Source organism: Sceloporus occidentalis, unplaced genomic scaffold (genome assembly GCF_023333645.1).
Source record: "Sceloporus occidentalis isolate IW3139 unplaced genomic scaffold, rSceOcc1.0.p SCAF_12, whole genome shotgun sequence".
NCBI classification, from domain to species: domain Eukaryota; kingdom Metazoa; phylum Chordata; class Lepidosauria; order Squamata; family Phrynosomatidae; genus Sceloporus; species Sceloporus occidentalis.
Window position 1 is genome coordinate 19,379,269 of NW_028316992.1, and position 26,555 is coordinate 19,405,823.

The following is a 26,555-nucleotide window of genomic DNA, read 5'->3' on the forward strand; positions in this document are numbered from 1 at the left end:
AATTTCTTCTTCTGCCCCCATCCTTAATTTTTATGCATGCAATGTTCCAACTGGGCCTACTTGCTTAGGAACCCCACACATGATCCATGCCCTGCCTTAATGAAAGGTACCCTTCTACCATCTTGGATCCTGTGCTGGGAGAAAGGTGGGATATAAATTAAATAAATCGGCAAATCAATAATTACACATCCAGAGCCTGCAGGCTTTCAGGCTGCTCTTATTCTGTTTGCTTTGGCTTTGCTCATTTTTGTAAGTCCAATGTGGCAACATTTTCTCCTTGCTTTGATTTCCTCTCCTGACTTACAGGTCTGGTGCATAAACTGAACATGTACACAAAAAATGTACAAACCCAAAGGCATCACAACTGGAAGTCATAGTGAAATCAATGACACTTATGTAACTTGTGACTAACTTCAAGTCCCACTGATTTAAATGGTTCTACTCTGATAAGGTCTATTCACTCCTACCTCTTTAAACATAAGGTCTGCCTCAATTCTATGTAAATCCCAGCATGGCTGTAGGATTTAAATGCAGCAGGGGTATGGGAACGTATTCAAAACCTGGCTCCCATTTTTGCTTTTCCTCCCACCATCCCAGTCCCTAGCTGGGTTCACTTTGGTACTGGGGACAAGCAGAGGGGATGAGTTTAGCATCCACACACAGAGACATAGCACCAAGAAGCATACCCATTTTTCATTTTTAATCATACTCCAATGTCTATTTTATATATAGTTCCACAAGACTGACATTTGAAAACCTAAGTCTGTTGCCGTTGAGTCTGAAAAACACTACATTTTGGACTACAATGACCAGAATCCCAAGTCAGCATGGCCACTAACCGTGCTTTGCACATGTTGGCCTAGACATTACCGCCAGACTGAACACATGAGACCCACCCACAGTGCTAGTAATATAAAATGAGAAGATTTCTATAAGGTGTGTTAACTCTGTTTTAGCAAAGTATGTTGAAATCTGCAAAGGGAGTCAACTGAGAGATGATGAGTGATGCCTAGTAAAGTGGCACTTGTTACCCAATGGCCTTCCTGTTTTAATAGAGACTTCGGATGTAATAAAGTAACACTACATGTTAAAATAGCCAGAAAAAAAGTGGGGAAAAGAAATGAGAAAGGAAGCATGATGCCATTCATTGGTGCATCCTTAGCACAGAACATCAAGTGTTTGCAAATTGATATAGAGATAGAAGCTACAAAACTCATAATGTTTTCACGTTTTCCCAATCAAACACAACAGCAACACGAAACCATAGAGGTGTAGATTGGTATTTATAGTATGTGAGAAACAAGTTTAATGGGATTTTTGTTTGTGCATTTCTAGCCACCCTGCTAACCCCAAAAGGGCCCTCAAAGCAGTTTCCAATTCAAAAGCATATGTGATAAAAATTAGAAGAATGCAATTACTATGTCTAACAAATAAAAGGGAAAAAATAGCAACAGTTTGGCACCAAGGATAGAATACAAAACTGCTTATAAAATAAAAATCACCAACAGCAGGACAATAAAACAATGTATCTGAAGGAAAATAAAATAAAAACTTGACAAAATAAAAACAATTTTCTACATCCTCTTAAAATTCCATAGGAAAATGAGCCAACAAAGCCTTGCTAGGAACTGAATTGTTATTTTTGTCATTTTTTAAAAATTTCCCTTCAGATATTGTATTTTATGATCCTGCTGTTGGAGATTTTTATTTTATAAGCAGTTTTGTATTCCATCTTTGGTGCTAAATTGTTGCTATTTTTTCTCTTTTATTTGTTGGACATAGTAATGTATTCTTCTAATTTTTATTTGGCGGTGGGAATTGCAAAGCCCTCTTCTGCATCCCAAGCAGAAGACCAAAGGATGGAGAGCAAGGGTGCATCCACACTGCAGAATTAAGGCAGTTTGACACCACTTTAACTGGCATGACTCTATCCTACAGAATCCTGGGATTGGTAGTTTGGTGAAGTACCAGAGTTCTCTGACAAACCACACTGAATATGTCACCAAACTACCAGTCCCAAGATTCTATAGGATAGTGTCGCAGCAGTTAAAGTGGTGTCAAACTTTTTAAACTATGCAATGTGGATACACATCAAGAAGCAACTAGAAGCGTTACCAGCCTTCCGTCAATATCATGTACATTTATTTAGCAACATGTCCTCCTGAGTGCAGTTGGGCTTGCTATCTGGTATAAATGTTTAGAGCTCTGAAAAGTTACTTTTCAGATTATGGCTCACAGAATCCATCAGAGGTGGCTATGATGACCAAAGATTCTAAGAATTATAGTCTAGAAAAGGGACACTTGTAGCCTAATGTTGGATTCCAATCGTTGGAAGGTATACTAGATATACTCACTAGTGGGTCTTACTTCCAAAGGAACAGGAAAGTGTGTAGTTATCCAACCCACTGAGTATCCTCAGCTAATAAATGCAACCACTTGGCTAAGAGGAATGATTAACTGCATAGTGAAAGCATCAACCTTTACCTTATGACTAACTTCAAGTTTCAATAATTTAAATGGGTCTGCTCTGACTAATTCTCTATCTGCATCCACATCTTTAACCATGACACTGCCTCAGTTCCACATAGATCCTCGTACAGCCATATGATTTTAAGTACAGAAGGACTTCGGGAACAGATGCAAAATCTGCATCCCACTTTTCCTCTAGCTGTACTCACTTTGGTACTGGGGGGTGAGCAGTCAAAAAGAAACAATCCTCAGTCCATTCACAATTAATTTAAATCATTTGAGTACTTTCAGGTCAAAACCAAAGATATTTAGAAATAGTCAGAGAATAGCTAATGGTGAGGACAGTATGAAGAGCTACAACTTGGCCATCCCTGCAGACCCTCCAACATTTCACAGAAGAAAACTGGGACACATACAGAGTGTGGTCAAGATGGCAGAAGTTATTAATGAAGAAGAACACACAAGCTAGGAGAAGCTGCAGCAGTTTGCTTTTGCCTGTGCCTACTGGGAAAGACTTCCTCCTCCCAACTTAACTGAGTGCAAACTACTTTTCCACTTTAAATTCAGCTTGCAGCATCTGAGGTACATTGAGAAAATCAAAGGGGAATGTGGGGGGAGGAGAGAGAAATGGCACTATATCAATAAACATTAATAATTATAACTGGGACATTTTAAAAGCCAGCTGGAAAAAAACTGAGAAAAGAAAGGATTTATCAGGAATTGTCCTTGCCAAATTGGAGGTGACAAAATCTAAGGTTTCATTCTTCCTAGAGATGTCAAAGGAATCTAAAACCCTGAAGTTTCAGGTGACCCCTGAGAATTATCAACCATTTCCCCTTGCAGTCATTTCCCCTCTGTGGGCATTGCTGTGCCCTCTTATCATGGGTACAAAAATTATTGCTGCTGAAGTGGAGACTACAGGTCAGGCCAGAATTGTTGCCTTTTTATTTTAAAAAAATACACACTATGTTCTAATTTATGGGAAACACAAAAGATTTCACCTACCCATGATGAGAAAAGAGAGACAAACATCCATAGATCAAGTGTGGCAGAACTCATGCCTCTGGGAGATGTTGAGCTGCAGCTCCCTGCATTCCTTACCCTTGGCAGCATGTGGCTGGGGCAAAAGGGAATTGCATCCCAACCAAAACTAGAAGGCCATACTCTGCCCACCCTGCCATAGATGGTATACAATTTCCTGCCATGAACTGCTTTATTTTAGTTGGTGGAGCAACTTGAAGAATGTTTCTGTGTGCGGTAAAATGCGTCCCCTATTCGTTCCTTGTTCCCGACCCCTTTCATTCCGTCCCCAATCCGGCCCAATGCGACAAACCTCTGGGTGTCACTCCTGAGATGTCACTCAGTGCAGACCATACTCACTGCATCCCAAGTGATGCCACTGGTCCTCAGCTTACTTCATTGCTGCCAACTGAATTCAAAGTGCAAAAGTAGTTTCAATTAACTCAGTGAGGGAAAGGAAAGGACAGAGTCTTGTCCATCCCTGTAGACTGAGGCAAAAGCAAATTTCTGCAGTCTCTCCTAGCTTGGGTGTTCCACTTCATTTTATCATCTTGACCACATTTTGATGTTCATTGTCCATCTGTGAAATGTCGAAGTGTATGTCTTAATACAGTCGGCTCTTAGTATCCCCAGGGATTCCATTCTGAACCACCACTACCCCCCAAGGATGAAGAATAACACAGGACCTCAGGTCGTGCGGTTTTCACTCTGCTGAAGCCGCATGCATGTGCGGCCATTAGGGGCAATGGGGCTTGGCGCCCACAAATGCTTAAATGTTGGGAAGGGCTGGCTGCAGTTAGGAAGTTTCATGCAGTGAATGGTATTCCTCCAGGTTGGCTACTCTTCTTGATTAAGACTGGGTAGTTTAAGACCAGTACCTTAAATGGTGCTGGTATGGGAAATTGACCAGGACCCTTAGACTCCTCATTTTGTTTTTTAAATAGCTGCACACCTACTCAGACATAAACATAACCAGTTGCCCCACCTTCATATAACCTGTCTGCCCAGTTCTACTTAGCAAATCTAGAATCAAGATATCCAACATTCAACCTTGCCTCTACCAAGAGATAGTCATTTCTTGGTTTTTATCCAAAAACAAAAGCAGCATTGGCAAACAAGGATGATTCAGTTGCTGCTGAGTCATTTTGGTATCAATGGCATGAAATGCCTATGGACTCCTTTGTGGTCCTTGAAAATAAATGTTTTTTTTAGCTGCACCACAGTATCTGGAGGGCTGCATGTTTCTATCCCTTAACTAAATCCAATTGCTAATCTCAGTATGAATAAAACTACTGAATTAGTAGGTAAGTCACACTTAGGTACATTTCACTGGTTCCATGGGTCTATTCTGATTGGGAGCTTGCAACTGAATAAAAGCCAAAAGAAAAAAAAGAAAAAGATATCAGCAGCAAAGCAAATATTATCTTCCTAATTTTAACCAAATGTAATTTTGTGAGACATCAGTGTGTTGCTTGCCCCTTAAAAAGGGTCTGGTGGAATCTGAAGCACTAACAAAATCATTGTGGCATAAGAAACTGTAGAGAAAGTCGCTTTCATTCAGTATTGAGTAGTTCCCTAATTACATACATATTTTTGTTCAGGTTCCATGCTGAGTCTTTCCCACTTCTTATCACAGCCATCTTCCCACTCTTATCTGCCATGCTCAAAATTCCTTCACCTTTATTGGTAGTGCTGACAAAGAGGCTGAGACTAGTAATTTTCTCTCACTATATCTCACACCCTTTTCTTCCTCCCGCACAATGTTTCTCATGCATCCCTGGAGGTCAGGTGCTCCTGCAAAATGTCTACATTATTCTACATACAGGGATTTCCTGAATGGCACATAGCAAGGGAAGCAGAATCTCTGAATCTAGGACAAGGCTTCCATGAAGGTTTGAAATAAAACTGGCAGAACTGAGACTGCAAGTTCCTCATGTGCTACAAATCACAGATCACTGTCTTCAAACATGTAGTTGAATCCCTTGCCTTTATTATGAATCTAAGGGGTCGTTCCCACTATGTTTTAAATCGGATCTCGATCTGGTTTAAACCACAATGGTTCCCACTTAATTCGAAGCGATTCAGAAAGGGGGTGGCATGGTTTTTACCCATTTTTACCCATTTAACCTGTGTCAAAAAGATGCTGGTAAAATAGGGGGTTTGGGGGGCTGAATCCATTTATTTGGAAATAAATTGATTCAGCCAAAGTGGGAACCAGGTGGAATCAACTTGGATTCGAATCTGCCTTGGTTCCCACTGGCAGCAGCTTTCGCGGCCATACCCCCATGCTCTGTCCTCCATCCTCCCGGCCTGCCTCTCTCCTTCCGCCCAGGCCTCTCCTCCATTCCTGGTATGGCCAGGAAGGACGGAGGGAGGCATGGCGGGGTAGCCACGGATGTTGCTTCCTGCACCAATGCTTGAAACCGGCACAAACATAGTGGGAACCATGCTGTTTGCTGAACCGGTTTCAGGAAGCGGTGCAAGAAGCAAATCAAGAGGTAAGTGGAAATGAGGCCTAAGGCCTAATTCCTGTTGAGCCTGTAAATCTTAAACCAAAAAGGCTGTGTTTCACTTGGTTGTAAATGACACCATACAAAAAATTCACCACACATGGAAAACTAGCATGTCAGGGACCAATGTTCTAGTCTTACTTTAGATGGCTAGGCTAGAACCATATGGTAGTTATATTTGTATAGGGTTTTGGTCTGAGTTTATTTGGATGGAGATTTTTGCCTGTGGTCTGAAATGGAATAGATTGCTGCTTTGATGGGAGCACAGTTCTCACATCTCTTTGCTCTGTAATCTACTGTAAACCTTCAATGTGATGCCTCTGTACTAGCACACCATGGACAGAGAGTGCTCTCCTTGTTCTTATTCTAGAACTTCTTGCTTATATAATATTCTAAGAGTACATCTTCATCTAGCACAATGATAATTATAAGTAGAAGGCAGTTTGACTCCAAGCATAATTTGGCATAGAGACTAGCTTATGAGGCAGAATTAAAATGCTTGCCAAGGCTGTTGTTTCGGGGGGTGGGGGGGGGTTGGGGGTTGGAAAAGGCTTCTAAATACGTTGGTGATTGCTTAGTATCTAGCCCAGAGACTTATAAAATTGAGATCTGTACCTGGTTACAGCTAGATAGGTCTAATTATGTGGCAACACAGAGTACATAAAATAAAGCCAGTTAATGTTGGTGCTGAATTTCACTCTCCTTGGCCTGAGAGGATGCAACAACAGGGACATCATTATTATTAATACAATAATAAAAATATGTATGAATAAAATAAAAAGTGATATTAATAATTGTCAAAGAACATAGTCTGTAACATAGCCTTGGCTCGTCTGTAACGAATAGCCAAGCTGTGATATGATCTGAACTTTGAGCCCAAAGGTCTGCCTCCTATGATATCTATGGAGTGTACTTTCTCCAAAACTCATTTTACCAAGCCTCCTGCCCCTACCATACAGTGACTAATGTGCAAATCAATTTCAAAATGTCATCTTCCACTGGGACAAAAACTGGCTGCCCTCTTTCAGAGGACAAACAATCTACAACCTCTTACTGCTGGCCTCTGAATTTCTGGGCTCCAGCTTCATTACTAGCAATGGCTGCCATGGCTGCCATTCATTCCTATTGCAATAATTCCTGCTTTTCAAAAAGCTAGTGTTTCTGGAGCTATTGTATCTTATGGCGATGTTACACAAGCTCAAAAAACCAGCCCTCCACAACTACTATCTCATACCAAGGAAAAAATACCAAATATACACATCTTATCTCTTGAAATAGCAAAGTACAGTAGATGCTTGATATCCTCTGGGGCTTGGTTCCAGGGCCCCCATGGATACAGAAATCCATGGATGTTCAAGTCCCATTAAATAAAATGGATAATAAAATGGCATCCTTTATATAAAATGGCAAAATCAAGGTTTGCTCTTAGGAATGTATGTATTTTTTAAAAAATATTTTCAAGCCATGGATGATTGAATCTGTGGATAAAGAATCCATGGATACAGAGGGCTGACTGTAGTTGGAGGTGGGTTTTTAAGCAAATGAATGGCTACTGCAAAGGAAACTAGCCTCTTCTCTTATCTCCTCGCTTGGTTCACATTTGGAATGCATATACATTCATCTGTGTTAAGTTGTTGTTCTCTCCCCCCCCCCCAAAAAAAAAAAAATCATCCAAGAAATTTGCCATTCATCCTAATTAAAATTCTTCTCTACAGTTTGAAAATTTTTAAAATCTTTCAGCAACTGAAGTTGATTCAGTAAAAGGCATCTCTTGTCCTATTTTTTTAAACTGTCATACAGATCCTGGCAAAATATGTTAGCAGGAGAGATATCTTGTTCAGCAAGTTTCATGCTGCTACAAGCACTCCTACTTGCTCCTATAAATGAGCCTGTGAAACAATTTACTCTCCTTAAGCATTTTAAAAAAGAAGAGACTGTTAATAAACATTCCAGCAAACAGGTTCCACCAACTTGATTCTGAATATAGGGAATTCGGATTAGCTCTCGGGCATTTCTGATTTCTCATATAGACAGCTGTTATCCAAAAATTAAAAAAAAAAAGAAATACAGAGTGTATGGCTGTCATTTCAACACTTCCAAACCAACACATATTAACTCTGCATTGATTAAAAAAAGGTCACACTGGACTGTGTTCCAACCTTGTTGAGAAGTGGACTTTCCTTACATGCTGTTTCTACTGAAAGGTTGGGAATTTCTTGATTCAGGTCTAGGACTATCTGCACCCTCCTGAGCCCTAGCACATGGCAGGGATACCATCATGGCTTGACCCTGTCCACATGGGGGCCACCATGATGACGCGTGTGCCATGCAGCAAGCAGATATTGCTCTCAGGAAGTGGCATCATGGTGGCGACCTTTCCTGTTTACAGCACTGCAAATAAAGAAGCCGCTCTAGGCAGCTTCTTTTTGGCAGCGTATAGTTACCGTGTCATTTGGTGGCTGTGGCAATGATCAGGGCAAAGATGTGTGGCACAGAGCCACTCATCTGTCGAACCCGTAGAATGTTTTAAAAGCAGCTGAGGGGGAAAAAAGACACATACTCAGGACTGCCAAATCAGGACAGTTGGAAGGAATGAATGTGTAGTAGCATACCATTCTGTGATGTGAATGGGTTTGTTGAATGGACTGGGTGTATATAGTCCACCTCAGATTTTCTATGGTTCATATGGGAAGGCTGTAGTCTTGGGCTGCATATACACTGCAGAATGAATGCACTTTGACACTGCTTTAACTGCCATGGCTCAGTGCTATGGAATTCTGGGGTTTGTATTTTGTGTGATATTTAGGTTCTAGTGCCACAACAAAATACAAATCCTAGGATTCCATTGGATGGAGCCATGACTGTTAAAGCAGTGTGGAACTTCTGCAGTATAGTAGTAATCCTGGACAGGCAAGGAACTGTAGAATAATAAATCCTGCATTTTTTAAAGGAGCTGAAGAACCTACACCCTTATCACTCAGAACTCAGGCCTCAGAATACAACACTGTTGACAAAGGTCAGATAACAAACCCCAACATGGCACAGAGGATAAAAACCAAACAACAGCAGGCCTGAGGTCAGTAATTGGATTGGATGAGGGAAAATAGACTTAAGATGAATCCAAATAAAATGGAGTTAACCGTGATAGGTAATGCCAATCTGGGTATGGAGATAAGTTCACCAGTCCTAGATGGGGTTGCACTTCCCCTAAAGGACCGCGCCCGCAGCTTGGGGGTGCTCCTGGATTCGTCGCTTCATTTGTCCTCTCAGATTGACGCGACAGCCAGGAGTGCCTGCTATCAGCTTCAGCTGATACACCAGTTGCGTCCCTACCTGGAGCAGCAGGACCTAGGAACGGTTGTACATGCTCTAGTAACCTCTCGTCTTGACTTCTGCAATGCGCTCTACATGGGGCAACCCCTGTGCCACGTCCGGAAGCTTCAATTGATACAAAACATGGCAGCCAGACTGGTCGCCGGAAAATCCAGGTTCAGCCGAATTACACCTATTTTAAAGTCACTTCATTGGCTGCCTATTAGCTTCCGGGCACAGTACAAGGTGTTGGTTACTACCTATAAAGCTTTACATGGCCTGGATCCAGTCTACTTGAAGGAACGCCTCCTCCCATATAGTCCTCCCTGTACACTCTGGTCCTCCGGGAAAAACCTCTTACAAATAAGAAAGATCAGATTGGCGGTAACCTCCCGGAGATTTTTCTCAGCTGCCACAAAAATTTGGAACCACCTCCTGGAAGAAATTTGCCAATTATCCTCGCTGGAGGCTTTTCCGGCAGGCCTCCTCAGACTGAAAATTGCCCAGAACCAATTGAACCTTTTCCACCACCTCTTTCATCGTGGATTGTATGTGTTGTTATATATTTTAACTGTGTCCCACTATGTAATTTTAAATTTGGGTGGGAGAGTTAGGCAGGGTTTTTGTGGGTTTTAATGTTTGATCTTTATATACTATATAATCATGTTGTTACCCACCTCGATCCCCAAAACGGAAGAGGCGGGATATAAATAAACATTTCATTCATTCATTCATTCATTCATTCATTCATTCATTTTAATGCCTCCCAACCCCCTTTTATCTCTCTTCTGTCTAGCTCAATATTTTTAACAGCATTGGCAGGATGGTGATGGAAGAAACACAGAGTTTTAGTGATGTGTTGCAGCAGCATGTTGGCAGGTTTTGTTGTTGTTAATTTTGACTTACAGTGACCATATCCAAGACACTCACTTGTTATATGCCCCACTCAAGTCTCGCAAAGTCAGGACTGTGGCTCCCTTGCCTGAGTGAATCCTGCTGTAATGTGGTCTTCCACTTTGCTGAACATTGCCAGCTTTTCTAAAGAATCATTGGCTTCTAGGGAAAGTTCAGTTCCAATGATTTGCTCCAAGACCTATTTATTTGTCCTTCAGGGGAGTGCATGGTATCCATAAAGCTCTACTCAAAAAGCACATTGAAAACACATTGATTTCTTTCCTCTCACCTCTCTTCACTGTCCAGCTTTTACAACCATACATAGAAACTGGAAATACTATGACCTGATTCTCTCTTTGATATTTAAGTATATATCTTTACACTTGAGAATCTTGTCTAGTTCCTTCATAGCTGCCCTTCCAGGTTTCCTCATTTCTTGACAATAGTCTCCATTTTAATTTATGCAGGAGCCAAAGTATAGAAAACCATTAGTCATTTCAGTGTCAGCATCATCCACCTCAAAGTTATGCAAATCAAGTTATGCAAAGACACTGTCATGTAGAGGCATGAGGGTTGGACTGGAACATTGGGAGACTAGGGTTTAAATCCCACTGAGACATGCAAACCTTTTTAATGACCTTGGGAAAGTCATACACTCTCAGCCTCAAAGGACAGCAATGGCAACCCCACCCTCCAGACAAATCATGTCAAGAAAATCCCGTGATAGGTTTGCCTTAAGGTCACCATAAGTGAGAAATAACTTGAAAGTACACAACAACAAATCAGCCATGGTCACTAATTATTATTTATAATGTTTAATTGTAAGCCTGCCTTTGCACTTTATTCCTCAACTTTGTTCAGTATGCAGTTGTTCCAAGTCATATCTTTTTCTGCTAGTAGTATATCATCTGTGTCATCTATATATCTTAAATTGTTGTTTTTATGCTTTGATATTGTGTTTTAATATGTTATACTGTTTAATATTGTCTTAAGGGGGGGGAGGGATAAAGTGTTTTTAATTGTTATATTTTATATTTTACTGTTGTCAACCACCCGGATTGGTTTGCCATAGGGCGGTATACAAATAAATATTATTATTATTATTATTAAATGGTTGATATTCCTTTCTCCAGATTTCATGTTTCCTTCCTCTAAGTCTAATCCAGCTTTCCATATAATACATTCAGCATAAAAATGAAACAGATAGGTTGATAAAATGCAGCCTTGTCTGACTCCCTTGCTAATTTACAATCATTGCTTCTCCATATTTTGTCCTGACACTGCCTTCTTGTCTTGAGTATAGGTTACAAAGTAGAATAAGAAAATGTGGTGACATACCCATTTTTTTAAGAGATCCATAGTTTTTCACGTTCTACCCAATCTGCAGCAAACAATGCAATAAAGCTTGAGTTGGGAAGTATAGTATTCTACTCTAGCAGATCCTACTGGAGCTGTGTGTGCCTGCCCACAACAAGCAAGGTAAACAGTAGCTGCCTCCAGAATCCTTACTAAGCATTCGTAAATAATAAAACAGAGAGAAAAGGGGAGATCAGATGAGCCTGCTCACCAGCTTGCCCCCAGTATGTTTTTTTAAAAGCACAGATCTGTACGTCTGGCCAGCAAAACTGAAATCGTAAGAAAAATGGAGGCTGGTGAAAGAAAAAGTCATCTCTGGATGCATTTTGGAAGAAGCTTTTAAGTGGTCTCTCAAAAACAAAAAATGTTCCCCCCCCCCTTACTTATGCAAGGCTTACCTGATCTGGTTGTTTTCACATGTACATATTGTTAGTTTGGGGGGGGGGGGGTCGCTAAGACTTATTCTTCTTTTTTGGTGGTACAGGAACCAATCCCTGTTCCATATTATATCTACACCTGCTCCCAAATAGTCTGTTAAAGAAACACATCTACTTTGTTATCTGAAAATATACCTGTACACACAAGGACCTCTGACAATCTTCATAGGAACGCCCAGTGGCATGCAGTTTGGTGACAACTGTATTAATGACTGCTGAAGACAAGTTGTGAATGGAACCAGATTGTAACATTTATAAAAATTATTGGGAAGTGTGAAGAACTAATTTCTAGGACTGAAGAACATCAGTGCCTTTCTCTGTAATGAGGTATATCCCACATGCATCTTTATGCATGTATACATATGTCTTCAAGTTGTCTATCAATGGTATTTAATAGTGACCCCCATTAATTTAATAGGGCTTTCTTAGGCCCCATACAGACAGGCCAAAATAAAGCTGCTTTGGATCACTTTGGAGGTATGCTGTTTAAATGATGCATGCGTCCTCAGACTGGAGTGCAGCTTTGGCACAGCTTTATTTTGGCGGTCTGCATGGGGCCTTAGGCAAGGAATACTCAGAGGTGGTTTACCCAGTTCCTTTCTCTGAAATGTAGACTACAGAACCTAGCATTCATTGATGGTCTCCCATCCAAGTATTAGCCAGGGTTGACGACTCTGCTTGACTTTCAAGATCAGACAGGATCTAGTGCCTTTAGGGTATTTATAGTAGGAATGAAAAATGACTTACAACTTGGCTGAGGCTCTGGAGGGAATCTGACTCTTATGATGGCCAGAAGGATGAATGAAAACACAGGCCATGATATCAGTGTGAATGACCATAACTGAAAGAGAAGAACAGAGAGCAAATAACTGTTTAGTTTTGGGGTTATTTGTTAAAATGTTTAAGCAATAACACAGGAACTCTGTTGGATGTTAGTTTTCATTTCTGTAGCAAGAAACATATCCATGTAACCAGAACATTTGGATCTTCTGCTGATACCTGATGCAACAAACAATGGCCCAGATTCAATGCTGGACTCACAGTGTAATACCAATACAATTGAATATCCATCCATCATCATCATCATCATCATCATCATCATCATCAACCTTTATTTATGAAGCGCTGTAAATTTACACAGCGCTGTACATGCAATCTTTTTAGTTAGACGGATCCCTGTCCTCAGGCTTACAATCTAAATCCATCCATCCATCCCTTCTCTATGCAGTCCTATGTGACACCCCCCCCCCCCAAAAAAAAACCCAGCACTGAATAGGTTTGCAGCCCTCCTGAACCAATGTTGGGATAGCTGGGGTGGGGGTCTGCACTGAGAACTCAAGATGTCTCTCTTTCCAACTGCAGTAGATTCCACTATTTCACCAATGTTCAATTTTGGATAGTACTGATGACTAGAAAATATTTTAATTTGTTGCTGCATCTCTGCAAGTCCAAGTATGCAAGTATGCCTGGGATTCTTGGAAAGACTGCTCTGTGAACTGTGGAAGGTTGCTGATACTCAGCATAGATGTTACTGAGGTAGATGGGACAACACTCCAATGTGGCATATGGTGGCTTCCTGTGAAAATTTATTCCAGGGTCATGTAAACTAATCTTTCATAGAAGTTTCTCAAATAAACTACAGTGCACGAAGGCACTGCTAATTAAAGTAACTAATAGTGAAATCATGTGTGTGCTTACTAGTGCTTACTTCCAAGTAAGTGTACATAGGAGCATTAGAGGGGATGAATGGAGAGAGATTCTAACCGGAAAGGAAGACCTGCTAGAGATTGTTCTCCAACAACAGCAGAAGTTCCTATCCTAGGAGGATGAATTTAAAATAAATAAATAAAATGCAGGTAGAAAATAAATTTAGAGTTCTCAACAGGAGAAGTATTTATTAAAGCAATATATTCCTAGGACAGGACATCCTGATCCTCTCTAATCTACACTATGAGCTGTGATGGCAGGCAAATATGTTAGGACATGTCTTCATTCATGAGAGAAGAGAGCGAGAGTGCATCTACATTGAAAAAATAATGCAGTTTTGTGAGGCACCAATACGTTTTAACAGATAAGGCTAAAGACATTGTAAAACTAGAAGTCCCAAAATTTCCATTGGACCAGAGCTACAGAACTTAAAGCAGGGTCAAACTGCATTATTTCTATACTGTAGATGCATCCTGAGGCAGGCCGTGAAAAAACAAAATGGAAAGAGCTCATCATGGGTTATGACAGAAGGCAGTCACTTAATTAACCTTGTCTGAACCAAATAACGCAATCTGCTTATAATTCTTTGGCATAAGTTGCTGATAGGAGAAGCAAATAAACAGGAAAGGAAAACTAAAGTTCCTAATCTTTTCTGTCTAAACCAGTGGTCAGCAAACTTTTTCTGGCTACCACCCCCTTTCCTCTTGGGCTACAATCATAGTGCTGCCCCACTCCCAGATATTTCTTGATGTTAGGTCTACTGATCTACTACAAATTCAGAACAACCTCACTGCTCCCTTTGCAGCTGGTCACCCTGGGAGCAGCAACCAAGGAGCTGGCTGACCAACAACCAAGAAAACTCTCAGCCATGCCAGCCATCCAGCAAAGGACAGTGCAGTCAAGAGGTCTATTGGTTGCTTCTCAGTTGATGCTCTCAAGGTGACCAGGTGCAAAGGGAGAACCTTTGGTCTGGTGAGGAAGGACTCTCGATCCTTCTTTGTTGGAGCACAGATGGATTCAGCCAGTGTGTTTGTAGGGGGTTTACAGAGACCACACACCCTAGATTGGAGACTGGCGCGGAAGGGGAAAGGAGAGATTTTAACTACAGACGCTGCTCCAAGGTGAATGACCAATTCCGAGAATCGAGCCTAGATACTCCTCCCTCTCCTTCATCAGAGACGTGTCGTCCCCACACAGCTTCAAGTGTCCCCACATACACACACAGACACAAACACTGTTTCTTCTGCTACCTCTTCTCTCAGCCTGATGAAATAAAACAAAAGAAGCAGAGCAGTTCCAGCCTGCCAGCCAAGTCTGAGCAAAGCTCACAAAGCTTAAGCAATGAAACATGTAGCTAAAGGAATGATCTTGTGTGGGGAAGTGAAGAATGGGAGATGCCACCACACAAAATGATCAGCATGGCTGTGTTGTAACAGACCTTGAAAAGGAGTCTCATGCAGCCCTCCTCCTCCCCCATGGTCCTAAAGGCTTTTGCCTTTCTTCCACACCAATACTTTGACTGAAGGGCCCCCTTGCTGCCCCCTTTGCCCCTCATCACCTCCCTGGATGTTTCCAATGCCCCCTTGGTGGGGAGCATACTTGGACCTTGGAAATCATTAGTCTAAGGAGTTTATTACAAGGGGGGGAAATCATGGGGGAAATTGGAAATTTACACTGTCATCCTGGGAAAGTTGTGCAATCGCAGGAAGATTTTCACACGCATTGCAATTACGGAGGACTTATCCCAGAAATAACCAGGTAATAACCTGCAACAAATCATTCATGGGATTTCTGTGTGCAAATCTTCAGAGTGATTGTGTGACTTTCACAGGATAATGAGAATTTAAATCCCTGCTTTTCCCCAAGCTTTTCCCTGGGTGATAAAGTCCTAAGCCATCATATCTCTAGTGGAGAAGAGTAGCAAAAACAAGTGCAGAACCTGTTGCATCTTCCAATGAGCTAGTTCTGAAGAGATTATTTTCTTAACAGAATAGTTATAGCATACCTAACCTATACAGACTCATACCACATTGCCTGTCACAGCTCCATCCTATGGGGTCTTGGAACTGTAATGTGGTAAAGTACCTTTCTACAAAGAATTCTAAGTACTTTACCAAACTATAGGGATCAAAAAGTCTAACAGTGGAAGAAGGTGGTAGTTAGGGGTGGTGTGTCGAAGGACCAAGAAGCAATGCAAACTGGTTTTATCTACTCTGTCTCTGACATTTGTTTAGTTTATAACTGGAAGGCACAAGCAATACGTCAGCCTTCAGTGATAGTTTGTCCACTTCAACGGCTGGTGTACTAGGCAAATATTTAAGGGACTGTCACTGTGCCAGGGGGACAAATAAGATGCCCCCATTTTAAGTAGTTTGTAAGCAGTGCCTTTGAAAAAGAACCAGATGCAGTGTCTGTAAGAAAAATACTTATAGTATTATTATACTACACTATTATAGTATTATATATATAGATTATTATTATTATTATTATTATTATTATTATTATTGTATTCCTGCTGCTGCTGCTACTGGTTAGAGCTAATAAAATTGTTCTCGTTTGCTCCAAAAACGGGTGGCAAGGCTAATCTATTCTGGAAGGGAAAGGAACCTATTTGGACAAAGATAATAAATCTTTCCACACAGATTCTGGGTCCAACCTGTAGTCTACTTTCAACTCGGGGTTGAGGTGGTGGGACTGATATCTCTGTTCTCCCTCGCACCTGCTAACACTACTATAACAACTATTCTTAACATTATTTTATTCGTTTATATCCTTCCCTTTCCTCAAAGGTAGACTACAGGATACTAAAACAGGAACAGATTGAAAACATTCCAAAAGTTCAGTAAATATATATAAAAGTTATTTTAAAAAGCAATCACACAATCTTTAAAATTAAAACTATTTAAAGATTCGTTTTAAATGGAAGGGATTGGAGCAGCTGTTGAAGCAGTGTTAGAACAGAGGCACCCATTCTTGTCATGATAAAGCAATAATATTTCCTAATTAAATTGTGCATTTAAATGTGAAATGAGCCTCATGAACTCAGACGTTTCAGTTTTATTACTGTGCTCTATTACTGGGCAGGGGTGGCTGGAAGTTTGGCGTTTGTCTTTTAAAGCAATTCTTGAATTTATTAGTTTGTAAATTTAAATTCTACACAGCCTGACATGCTTCTGCATATAATAGGTGCCTCCTCTGCTTCCACTTCCAGATATTCATGAAAATAAAAAAGGAGATAGATAATTAAAGACTAGTTGCAGGTGCATATTTCTTTCTTTTTGAATATTTTAATTATGTTTTCAAGTATACAAAATATAACACTCACCTATGCATATTTCACTTAGGCATATGTCATTTACTCTCAGTGGCAATTGGTGTTATCATGCCAGTGGGATGACCATGAATGCATTCTAATGTTCCATCCACACTGCAGAAATAATCCAGTTTGACACCACTTTAACTGCCATGGCTCAGTGCCATGGAATTCTTGGAATTGTAGTTTTGTGAGACATTTAGAGCTCTCTGTCAGAGAGCTTTGGTGCCACAACAAACTACAAATCCCAGCTTTCTGTAGGATAGACCCATGACAAGTCAGACTGGCTTATTTCTGCAGGTGCTAATACAGCTGAGGATTTAGTCTGAGTTTTAGATGAACTATCCAAGATGCTAAGCCCTATCCCTGAAATATATGCAACTCCTGAGACAGCTCATAGGATTCACTTGTCTAATATGCACTGCAGAAATAATACAGTTTGACACAGCTTTAACTACCATGGCTTAGTGCTATGGGATCCTGAGATCTGTACTTTTGTTGTGGCACCAGAGTCCTCTGACAGGTCTTTTTTTTTTTTAACTGTAAACTATTACTTTTGGATGCTATAACAGCACAACTGGACTATCCCTCTGGCTGAGGGTACAGTGGCAAATACTGGCCTTGCCAGTCTCCACCAAAAACTGTGGACGGAGCTCCAATTTAAAGAAGGAGCCTCCAACTCATCATTTAGGCTATGAACCATCTTGCTACAGCAGAACAACTGTGAAAAGCTAGGGAGCCACATTAGCGCGCACACACCCTCCCACCTGCCATAGATAGATAGATAGATAGATAGATAGATAGATAGATAGATAGATAGATAGATAGTCCTTCTAGGAGTCATCGGGGAATTTCCACCCAATTTTTAGACCCAGGAGATGCCTTTCATAACAACAGGAAGTGAGCAAAAGTTTACTTTGGGCCAGAACAGACAGGCCAAAGTAAAGCTGCTTCGGGTCACTTTGGAGGTATGCTGTTTAAATTATGCATGTGTCCTAAGCAGCCGGAAGCTGTGCCAAAGCCACACTCCAGTCCTTTGGCACAGCTACTGGCCTCTTAAGATGCATGTGTCATTTAAACAGCATACCTCCAAAATGACCCGAAGCAGCTTTATTTTGGCCTGTCTGTTTGGGCCCCCAGTCCCTTACTACCAGTGGAACAGTTGCACTTGGCTGTTACTGCTGTTCCAAAACACTTCCCACAGACCAGTTCCAGAAGACACAATCCATCCACCACACCTAGTCCCAGCAGCAGAGGAAAGGCCCTCTCTCCATCTTAAGTGCCACCACCCTGGCCTTGTAGGGAGAGAAGAGGCAGACACAGCTCCACTGTGCCTAGCTCCAGAAGCAGAGGAGAAATCCTCCCTCCACTATCACCCTGGCCTTCTAAGGAGAGAAGGAGAGGCAGGCAGGGCTCTGCCATGGCTAGACCTGGAGGCAGATGAAAGGCCCTCCCTCCAGCCCAACTGCCACCACCCTGGCCTTGAAGGGAGAGAAGAACTGGCAGTATCTGCTGGACTTAATCTCCTTCCCCACTGCCATGCCCTTCTCCTTTGCTGTCGTGTCTTTTTAGACTGTAAACATGATGATAGGGAACTGTCAAATTGTCAATCTGTAAGCCACGCTGAGAGCCTTTGTAGCTGGAGGGCACGGTGTAAATACGCTAAATAAATACACATACCAAACAGAAACAGGGCAGTAAGGGGAGTCCAGAGGGACTGAGGGCTGCAATACAGTTGGGGAGGTACGTGTAGCCCCAGGTCCACACTCTGCCAACCCAAGGCCTAAAGGAAAGTTATAGTTAACTGTCCTCCCTGAACCTGATCAAGGTTCTTGAGCTCTGGAAGGACTGTAACCACGTTCAGCTGAACAAGCTAGCCATACTCAGTGTAACAAGGCTGGAGGGGGAAAGGGCAGGACTTTCAGGTTCCATGAGTACTCTTTGAGAGTACCTATCAATGTTTCCAGAAAGTACTAGCACTTTCCATCCCTGAGTCACTGGGTGGTTTCACATGCAGCTTAAAGCAGCTCTTGCGTCAGGTGGTTTTGTAATGGGATTGGGAATGATAAGCCCACACTCGGCAGAATGCTCACTTGCAATATTCTCTCTCTCTGTGTGTGTGCCTCATCAAGAATAACCACCTACCTGCATTCATAGCAGGAGGAAAAGCTCAACAGCTGTTCTCATGATAAAAAGGCCCAAAGATCAGCTCAGATGGACTTGTTTTTCAAATATAGATGCATGTAGGAGGATATTCTTGTTCAAAAAGACAACAGACTCCTAGGGAAAAGGAGAACAAAAGGAACACTAAATGACCCCCCCCCCCCAAAAAAAAAATCCTAGCATCTTCACCTGGCTGCTGCTTCTCACACCTGTCCCACTGCGTCACTCCTTCCCTCTGGGGATTTTCTTTCAGTCTAAAGCACTGCAAAGCTAAAATACTCCCTGACGTAAAACACTGCTCCCACAGCAACATTTGAACTTGGGGATATCTTAAGCAGCTGCACTGATGAAAAACAAGTCAAAGGAAAAGTTAAAAGGAGAAAGAACATTTTCTTTAGCCTCTGGAGATGGAACTGTGCTTGGGAACTCTTTTACTGTTTTGTGAACCAATACACAACCATAATTGGACACAGTGAAAAAGAGATACAGTACTCCAATTTTAGATAAAGAGAAGCATTCACAGGATGAAAATCAAAGCAGCCTGGGGTAGGTAGCCAACCAGCCTTTCTCCATAAGACAAGGTCATCCATTCACCTCAGACATTAGTTTAGCGAACCCAGAAAAGCTACAATGAGCAAGAAAGAGATATCTTTATTGTAAATTAGCTAATATGTATCTCTAATATCCTCATAGTTAGAACAATTTAAAAGCAAATGTGTAATGCTTTTGATAGATAAAGGTTCACAAGTATCTGTCTTAGTTGTCCCTTTCAGGTGACCAATCCAATCTGCCAAAGGGAAAACAATCTTGCCTAAGTAAAAGCTATTCTCATATTGATATTTGGCAAGTCTACCAGATACCTTGGAAGTGATATAAATGGAGAAATGAAAGAGATGTAAAAGTTATTGGACTGACAAGCTTTAATTCCAATTAACTGAGATTGCATCTATATAGGTTTGAAAAGAAACTCACTAGACAGATCTCATTATAAAAGAGGATAATGATTGGTAAGGTGGAGGGCAATAGGAAGAGGAGAAGATTGCACTCTAGATGGATAGGCGCAACCAGGGAAGACACAGCCATGAGTCTACCAGAACTGAGCATGCTGCCGAAGATAGGGTAACTTGGAGGTTTCTCATTCATGTGGTTGCCATGGGTCAAAGTTGCCTTGAAGGCAGCTAATAACAAATCTTTGAACCTCTGGGCTAACTAAGAGATGGAGATACAGCTTTATGCCTGCATGAAAACACTCTGGCCTGTTACAGACAGCCAAAATAAAGCTGCTTCGAGTCACAGTGGAGGTATGGTGTTTCAATGATGCATGCGTCCTAAGAGTCCAGAAGTCGCACCAAAGCCACGCTCCAGCCCTAAGGACTGGAGCGTGGCTTTGGTGTGGTTTCTGGACTCTTAGGACGTATGCATCATTGAAACACCATACCTCCACTGTGACTCGAAGCAGCTTTATTTTGGCTGTCTGTAACAGGCCAATGTATAGCATCCAGAACCAAACATACAGATCTGATGGCTTTTATGACTTTTGTTGTCACTTTTGTTTCCCATCGAAGATGGTTTTTCTACCCTCTCTACCTGATAAAGAAGCTGTGGATCTTTGAAAACTATCACCAATATGGATTTTGAATTTTGTTTAATGGTCAACACCACTGTTCCTCCAACTGTTATCTGTTGTACCAGTCACTATAACCACTTTTGGGTTGATCATTTGTCTAATATCACAATTAAATAAGACAACAAAAGGTTCTTATCCCAGTTAAGTAGAATAACACTAATTTCAGCAAGTCCAATAAGAGCTTCAGAGTTAAAACAATATATCTTTGAGCTTTGGCCATGATCACAAATATCACCATATTCTTGGGCTTCCTCAGGCAGATATTGCTTCCATCTCCAACACACACATGTGAAGGCACACCCACACACCACTACCCAAGTTATTTTTAAAAAATCACACCCTAGATCCTAAAACATCTAAGGGTTTCTCTCATTTCAAATCAGTTATGCAAAGGCACCTTGTAGCACCTTTGAGACTGATTGAAATAAAGAAACTGGTAGCGTGAGCTTTTCATAGACTTGCGTCTCCTTCCTCAGATGCTTCTTTCTTTCACTTAGTCTCAAAAGTGCAACAAGATCCCTTTGCACATTGACTTTCCAGACTAACATGGCTATGTCTTAGCATTCAAATGAATTGTTATACTTACTGGTTGCCTTTTGACACTCAGCCAGTTCTTCCACAGCAACACTCGCAGGTGCTGGAAGAGGGAACCCATCCTTGGAAGACCTTGGGAGACGCAAACAAGCTACGTCTTTTCTCTCCCCGGCCTCAAGTTGCCAAAAAACTTAAGCCGTGACCCACCAAGGCTTGGAATGCTTTGTGTATGAGCTTTCTCCACACAGCATAGTTTTCAGGTAGTTAGCTAATCAACCTGCTCTGCTCTGTATATACTGTTGCCCTTCTCACTATAATAGCTCCCAGCAAATGAAACGGGCTGCTCCTCTAAAGGCAGAGAAGCAAGAAGAGTACTGACTTGTACTAATTATAATATGCTCTCCCTGCTTTCCTCAGTCCCTTTGTGATAGAATGGATAGCATTCCAAAAAGATGCTTTGTTTGAAATAGAAGACACACACCTTTTTCCCAAGTAGGAACTCCCTACCACCTACACATATAGCCTGCAGTAGAAGTGTCATGAAAAAAATGATCCAGGAGCTTCCTTGCTAAGCCAGTGGGGCCACTTTTATTTGTCTCCCCTGCTTTTATACTTGGTTTCTGGAGCTGATGTAAAGCCACAACAGGCATTTTATATTAGCCATTTAGCAGCAGTGGAATGAATGGCGATGCTTTCCTTAAACACATTAGCCTCCCTTCCCATTTTAGAGCAATGTGTGAACAGATACTAGGGGGGATATTTCCTTATTTAAATATTTCTAAGTATTCCTAGAGAAAAAGATCTTGGGATGGATATCAACAACTCCAAAAAACACTGTTAACCTATGTAGGTTTCAAGGGTTAAAGACAGGGTAAAATGATTCAACATTACTACAGGCTGAGTCTCTCTTATTCAAAATGGGACAAGAAGTATCAGATTTCAGATTTTTTCAGACGTTGGAATGCATATTCCATATTATATATATATATACACACACATACACACGAAATATCTTGAAAATGGGATCAAAGTCTAAACATGAAAGTCATGTATGTTTCATATATGCCTTATACACATAGTTTGAAGATAATTTTATATGTAATATTTTTAATAATTTTGTGCATGAAACAAAGTTTGTGTACACTGAACCATCAGAAAGCAAAAATGCCCCGATCATAGCCATCCATATGGACAATTTTGGAATTCCAGCAAAGGGAGACTCAACTTATATCATATTGTACCCACTGGTGGGATGCAAAGGAGGACTTCAGAGTTCAGGCATGTGTATGTAAGGAAATTTATGCCTTCAGTTGACAAGCTCCCAAGGCATTTAGGGCTGTGAATATCATTACCAGCTCGAGATAAACCTGCACTGAAAGTATATTGACAGCAATTGCAATTCCCTTAGAACTACTACATGGTTGCTATGTCATCTCTTTCAGCAGTCTAGCTGTTGCATATCGCACTAGCTGCAATCTCCACGTTATCTCTAAGGGATGTCCTGCACAGCACACCTTGCAGGTAGTCTACCCAGGACATTACTAGTACATAAACCACTTTGGTCAGGTTATCACTATACAGGACCAGCTCTAGTGGGTGGTGCTCCAAGCCACAGAGCACACATGGCCTTCAGTGATGAGGATGGATACATGAATATTGCCAAGCTGTGTACCTGGTCATTCACGGGGTTTGCAAACAGATCCAGGTTCAACATGGAGCCACAAATCTACAGAGCTTCCATCTTGCTGAGTAGTTTGAATGCTTCCCTGACAGTTTATAATACATGGTTTAGCTTTGAACCATAAGCTTGGCTATCATTGTGGCACAGCTCCTACATCATGAAGTCATGCATTTTACCAAATTCATAATATTTGAAATGCAAAAGCCATACAGAGTGGGTGAATGGTAGTTTGGAATTATTGGGAATTAGAAGTATTCTTGTCTCTTCCCAGCAACACCATACAGCCCGCTGCTAACTCAAGCATGGCAGGTTGAGCGTTAATGAAAAATGTGCCTAGATAAGAAGCATAGAATTTACTTGATTCATTAGATCAGAGGTTCCCAACCTTTTCTGGGCCCCACACACCAAAGTGAGGCTGTTGTACTTTGGCCATATCATGAAAAGATACAACTCATTAGAAAAGCCAAAAATGCTGGGAAAGGTTTGGGATAGCAGAATGAAAGGAAGACCGCATGCCAAATAGATAGAGTCAGTTAGGGAGACCATGGGCATGAGCACAATCAAAGCAGAGCCGTGGGAGACAGGGGTCTTGGAGATGTCTCATCCATAGGAGGTCTACTTGAGAGCAGTTAACAATAATAATGCTATCCTCTTTTTCCAGACTGCACAGAACTGGCAAGCAAAAGCAGACAAAGGTATTACTCTGGAGCAGTTAGTGTCAGCAAGAGGAAAATTATATAGGGTGACTTGGAGGTCTCTCATTGACAACTTGGGAGCAGTTAACAACAACAAACTGGCATCCCCCCCCCCCCCCACACACACACACAAACCCAATTAAATTATTGGATACAATGCAAACTTTTTCATAGCCCCTTTTAAAATATAATAAATAAAAGATTCATACACATTGCACATTGAACCTGCAGTGAAGCCATCTTTGGAGTTCAGGATCAGAAAATTTGAATAATTGATAATTGATAAGAATAATTTTCGCCTTATTGCCTTCTCCTTCTGCACTGCAGCTTCTGCCCTGTTGCAAATTAGTGTGGAAAATATGATCTAGTATTATATTATATAGTATTATATACTAAATGACTACAACTGAAGTGTCAATTTAGTGTGATAGACATGATTTCGTCCTCTTGATGCTTCCTATATTGAGCAGTACTTCTACTGCTTAATACAAATCTCGGCTATATCCACTATCCTCCTGCTGCTTTTGTATACTAGTGTCACATGTCACAACACATGGAAATAAATTATACTGTTGTGAGGAATGCCACAGCTTAAGAAATAAGTGCATAAACACACATTATAGCCATACAAATGTATACATACATGCATATAAATACCTATAATGTCTATGTACATTTATGTAGGTGTAAGACTCATTTAATTTAATAGGGCATATGCCTGACCATGCAGGTCTAAGAGCTGCACCAATGTTGGGAGTCTGGATATCAATGCACATCAACTGCCAGCTGTCCTTATCATTGGTGGGACGGCCAGGAACTGCAAAATCCACAAGATTCCTTGAGCAATCTGAACTAAGAAAACCAGGACAAATTTCTTTGAAGCAGCTGTATTTGGCCTCTGCCAAAGTTTTATTTGGTGCTTTATGATAAGGTGGAGTACTATAGTGCAAACTGAAGTACACTTACTCAAAAGTAAATCCCACTGAGTTTAATAGGTCTTAATTCCCCACCACCATATTTAGGATTATAGTTTTTAAAAACAGAATCATCTTAAATTTATTAACAGTTGTCTTTGGAAACAGAAAATTGGTCAACGCTCTCTATATTCACACAATAGTGTTGTTGTTTTAAATCATCCCTCAGGCTGAGGTTGGAGAAAAAAGTGATAGAGGATACAGGGGGAGGGAAGCAATGGGGTGAAAATAAAATATTTAACCATATGGAAAGTTCTATAAATGTTGCATTGCTATGTTTTCCATTAGTTTGAATTTATTTAATATATTTATTATTGAGTTTTGTGGGGGAAGTTTTAAAAGAGTCCCAACACTCTTCATTTCAGAATATATACTGATCCCACCAATTCATGTGTGGTGTGTTTATGTGTCTTCAAATTTAGGGTAATCTATTAATTTTCCAAGGATTACTCAGAGGTGGTTTTGCTAGTTCCTTCCTCTGAAATATAGCTTACAGCACATGGTATTCACTGGCAGTCTCCAGTCCAAGTACTAATCAGAGCTGACCCTGTTTGGCTTCCAAAATCAGAAAGGAACCCAAACAATCACTCAAAATACTTTCCAGCCTCCAACACAAGCTTTGGCAGTCATGAATCTGCACCACTTCTATGTCTCCTCCTAAATGGTTTTCCCCCTAAGACAGCATAAGGAGCCCACCCCAACACACACACACACACACTGTTATCCACAAGCAGTTGGGCACACAAGGAAGATGCCAAAGCAGCCCCAATCTAGGTGCAACTAGAACTATTTTGGCTGCTATGCTTCCACACTGCCCTAATCTACAGGTTAAGAGGGTGTACAGACCAGCATCTTTGGCCAGCCTGGGGGTGCAGTCAGGGCATGCCATCCACACAACGCATTTTGCTCCATATCTCAGCCACTATAAGGGATTAAAGCTTGGAATCTGGGCCAGCCAATATTGCAAACAGGCACCATGTGCCATGCATAGATTGCACACAGAATTTCGTGAACCCAAGCTCCCTGCCTGACCAAAGATTTGAATGCAGCCTTATCCCTCACCAGCAACTGACTCTTCAAAAACTAGATAATTTTAACCCGTCCTGCCACCAGCAGGTAATCCATGAAAACCAGTAATTCAGACAGTGCCCTGATATCTGGGAAGCCTATGCCTGACCTTACAAAAAGAGTAACCACTAGTGTAGGGCACCAACAAGATTCTGGCCAAAGTCAGAGTCCCTGTTACAGCACATAATTATAGCACTGTGATTCCCTTTTAACTGCCATGGCAACATCCTGTGGAATCCTGGGATATTTAATCTGATGGGGCAACAGCAGAGAATTCCCTGGTTGAGGATTCAAAAAGTTCCTCGTTCCACTGCCCAGTCTAGGAATGCTTATGATAGGACCATTGCAGTTAAATTGAAATCATAGCCTGCATCTGCACTGCATAAATAATCCAGTTTTGACACCACTTTAATCACCATGGCTCAATGCTAAAGAATTCTGGGATTTGTAATTTTGTGAGTCATTTAGCCTTCCATGTCAAAGAGCTCTGGTGCCATAACAACTACAATTATTATTATTATTATTATTATTATTATTAACCTTTATTTATAAAGCGCTGTAAATTTACACAGCGCTGTACATACAAACTTTTAGTTAGATGGTTCCTAGCCCTCAGGCTTATAATCTAAAAAGACACGACACAAAAGGAGAAGGAATAGTTGTGGGGAAGGGGATCAGGTCCAGCAGTTTTTCTCCACCTCCAAGCCCTGGACCAAGGCAGATGGACTGGAGGAAGGGCTTGGCTTCTTAATGGATGGTTAAAAGGAGGCATCCTGGGTCACAGAGGGGCTTGCC

At 41.2% G+C, this 26,555-nt stretch overlaps 1 protein-coding gene across 1 annotated transcript in view; it reads right to left on the reverse strand.

The window, feature by feature from the left end:
* ABCA12 (ATP binding cassette subfamily A member 12) overlaps nucleotides 1-21,463 on the reverse strand; it is a 144,167-nt gene extending 122,704 nt beyond the window's left edge. The window contains exons 1-2 of the mRNA XM_089477824.1: nucleotides 21,395-21,463; nucleotides 12,746-12,839 (exon numbers count right to left, since the gene is read on the reverse strand). Of these exons, the coding sequence (XP_089333950.1) occupies nucleotides 12,746-12,839; nucleotides 21,395-21,463 (163 nt within the window). The remainder of the gene's footprint in view (nucleotides 1-12,745; nucleotides 12,840-21,394) is intronic.
* Nucleotides 21,464-26,555: the final 5,092 nt, after the last annotated feature.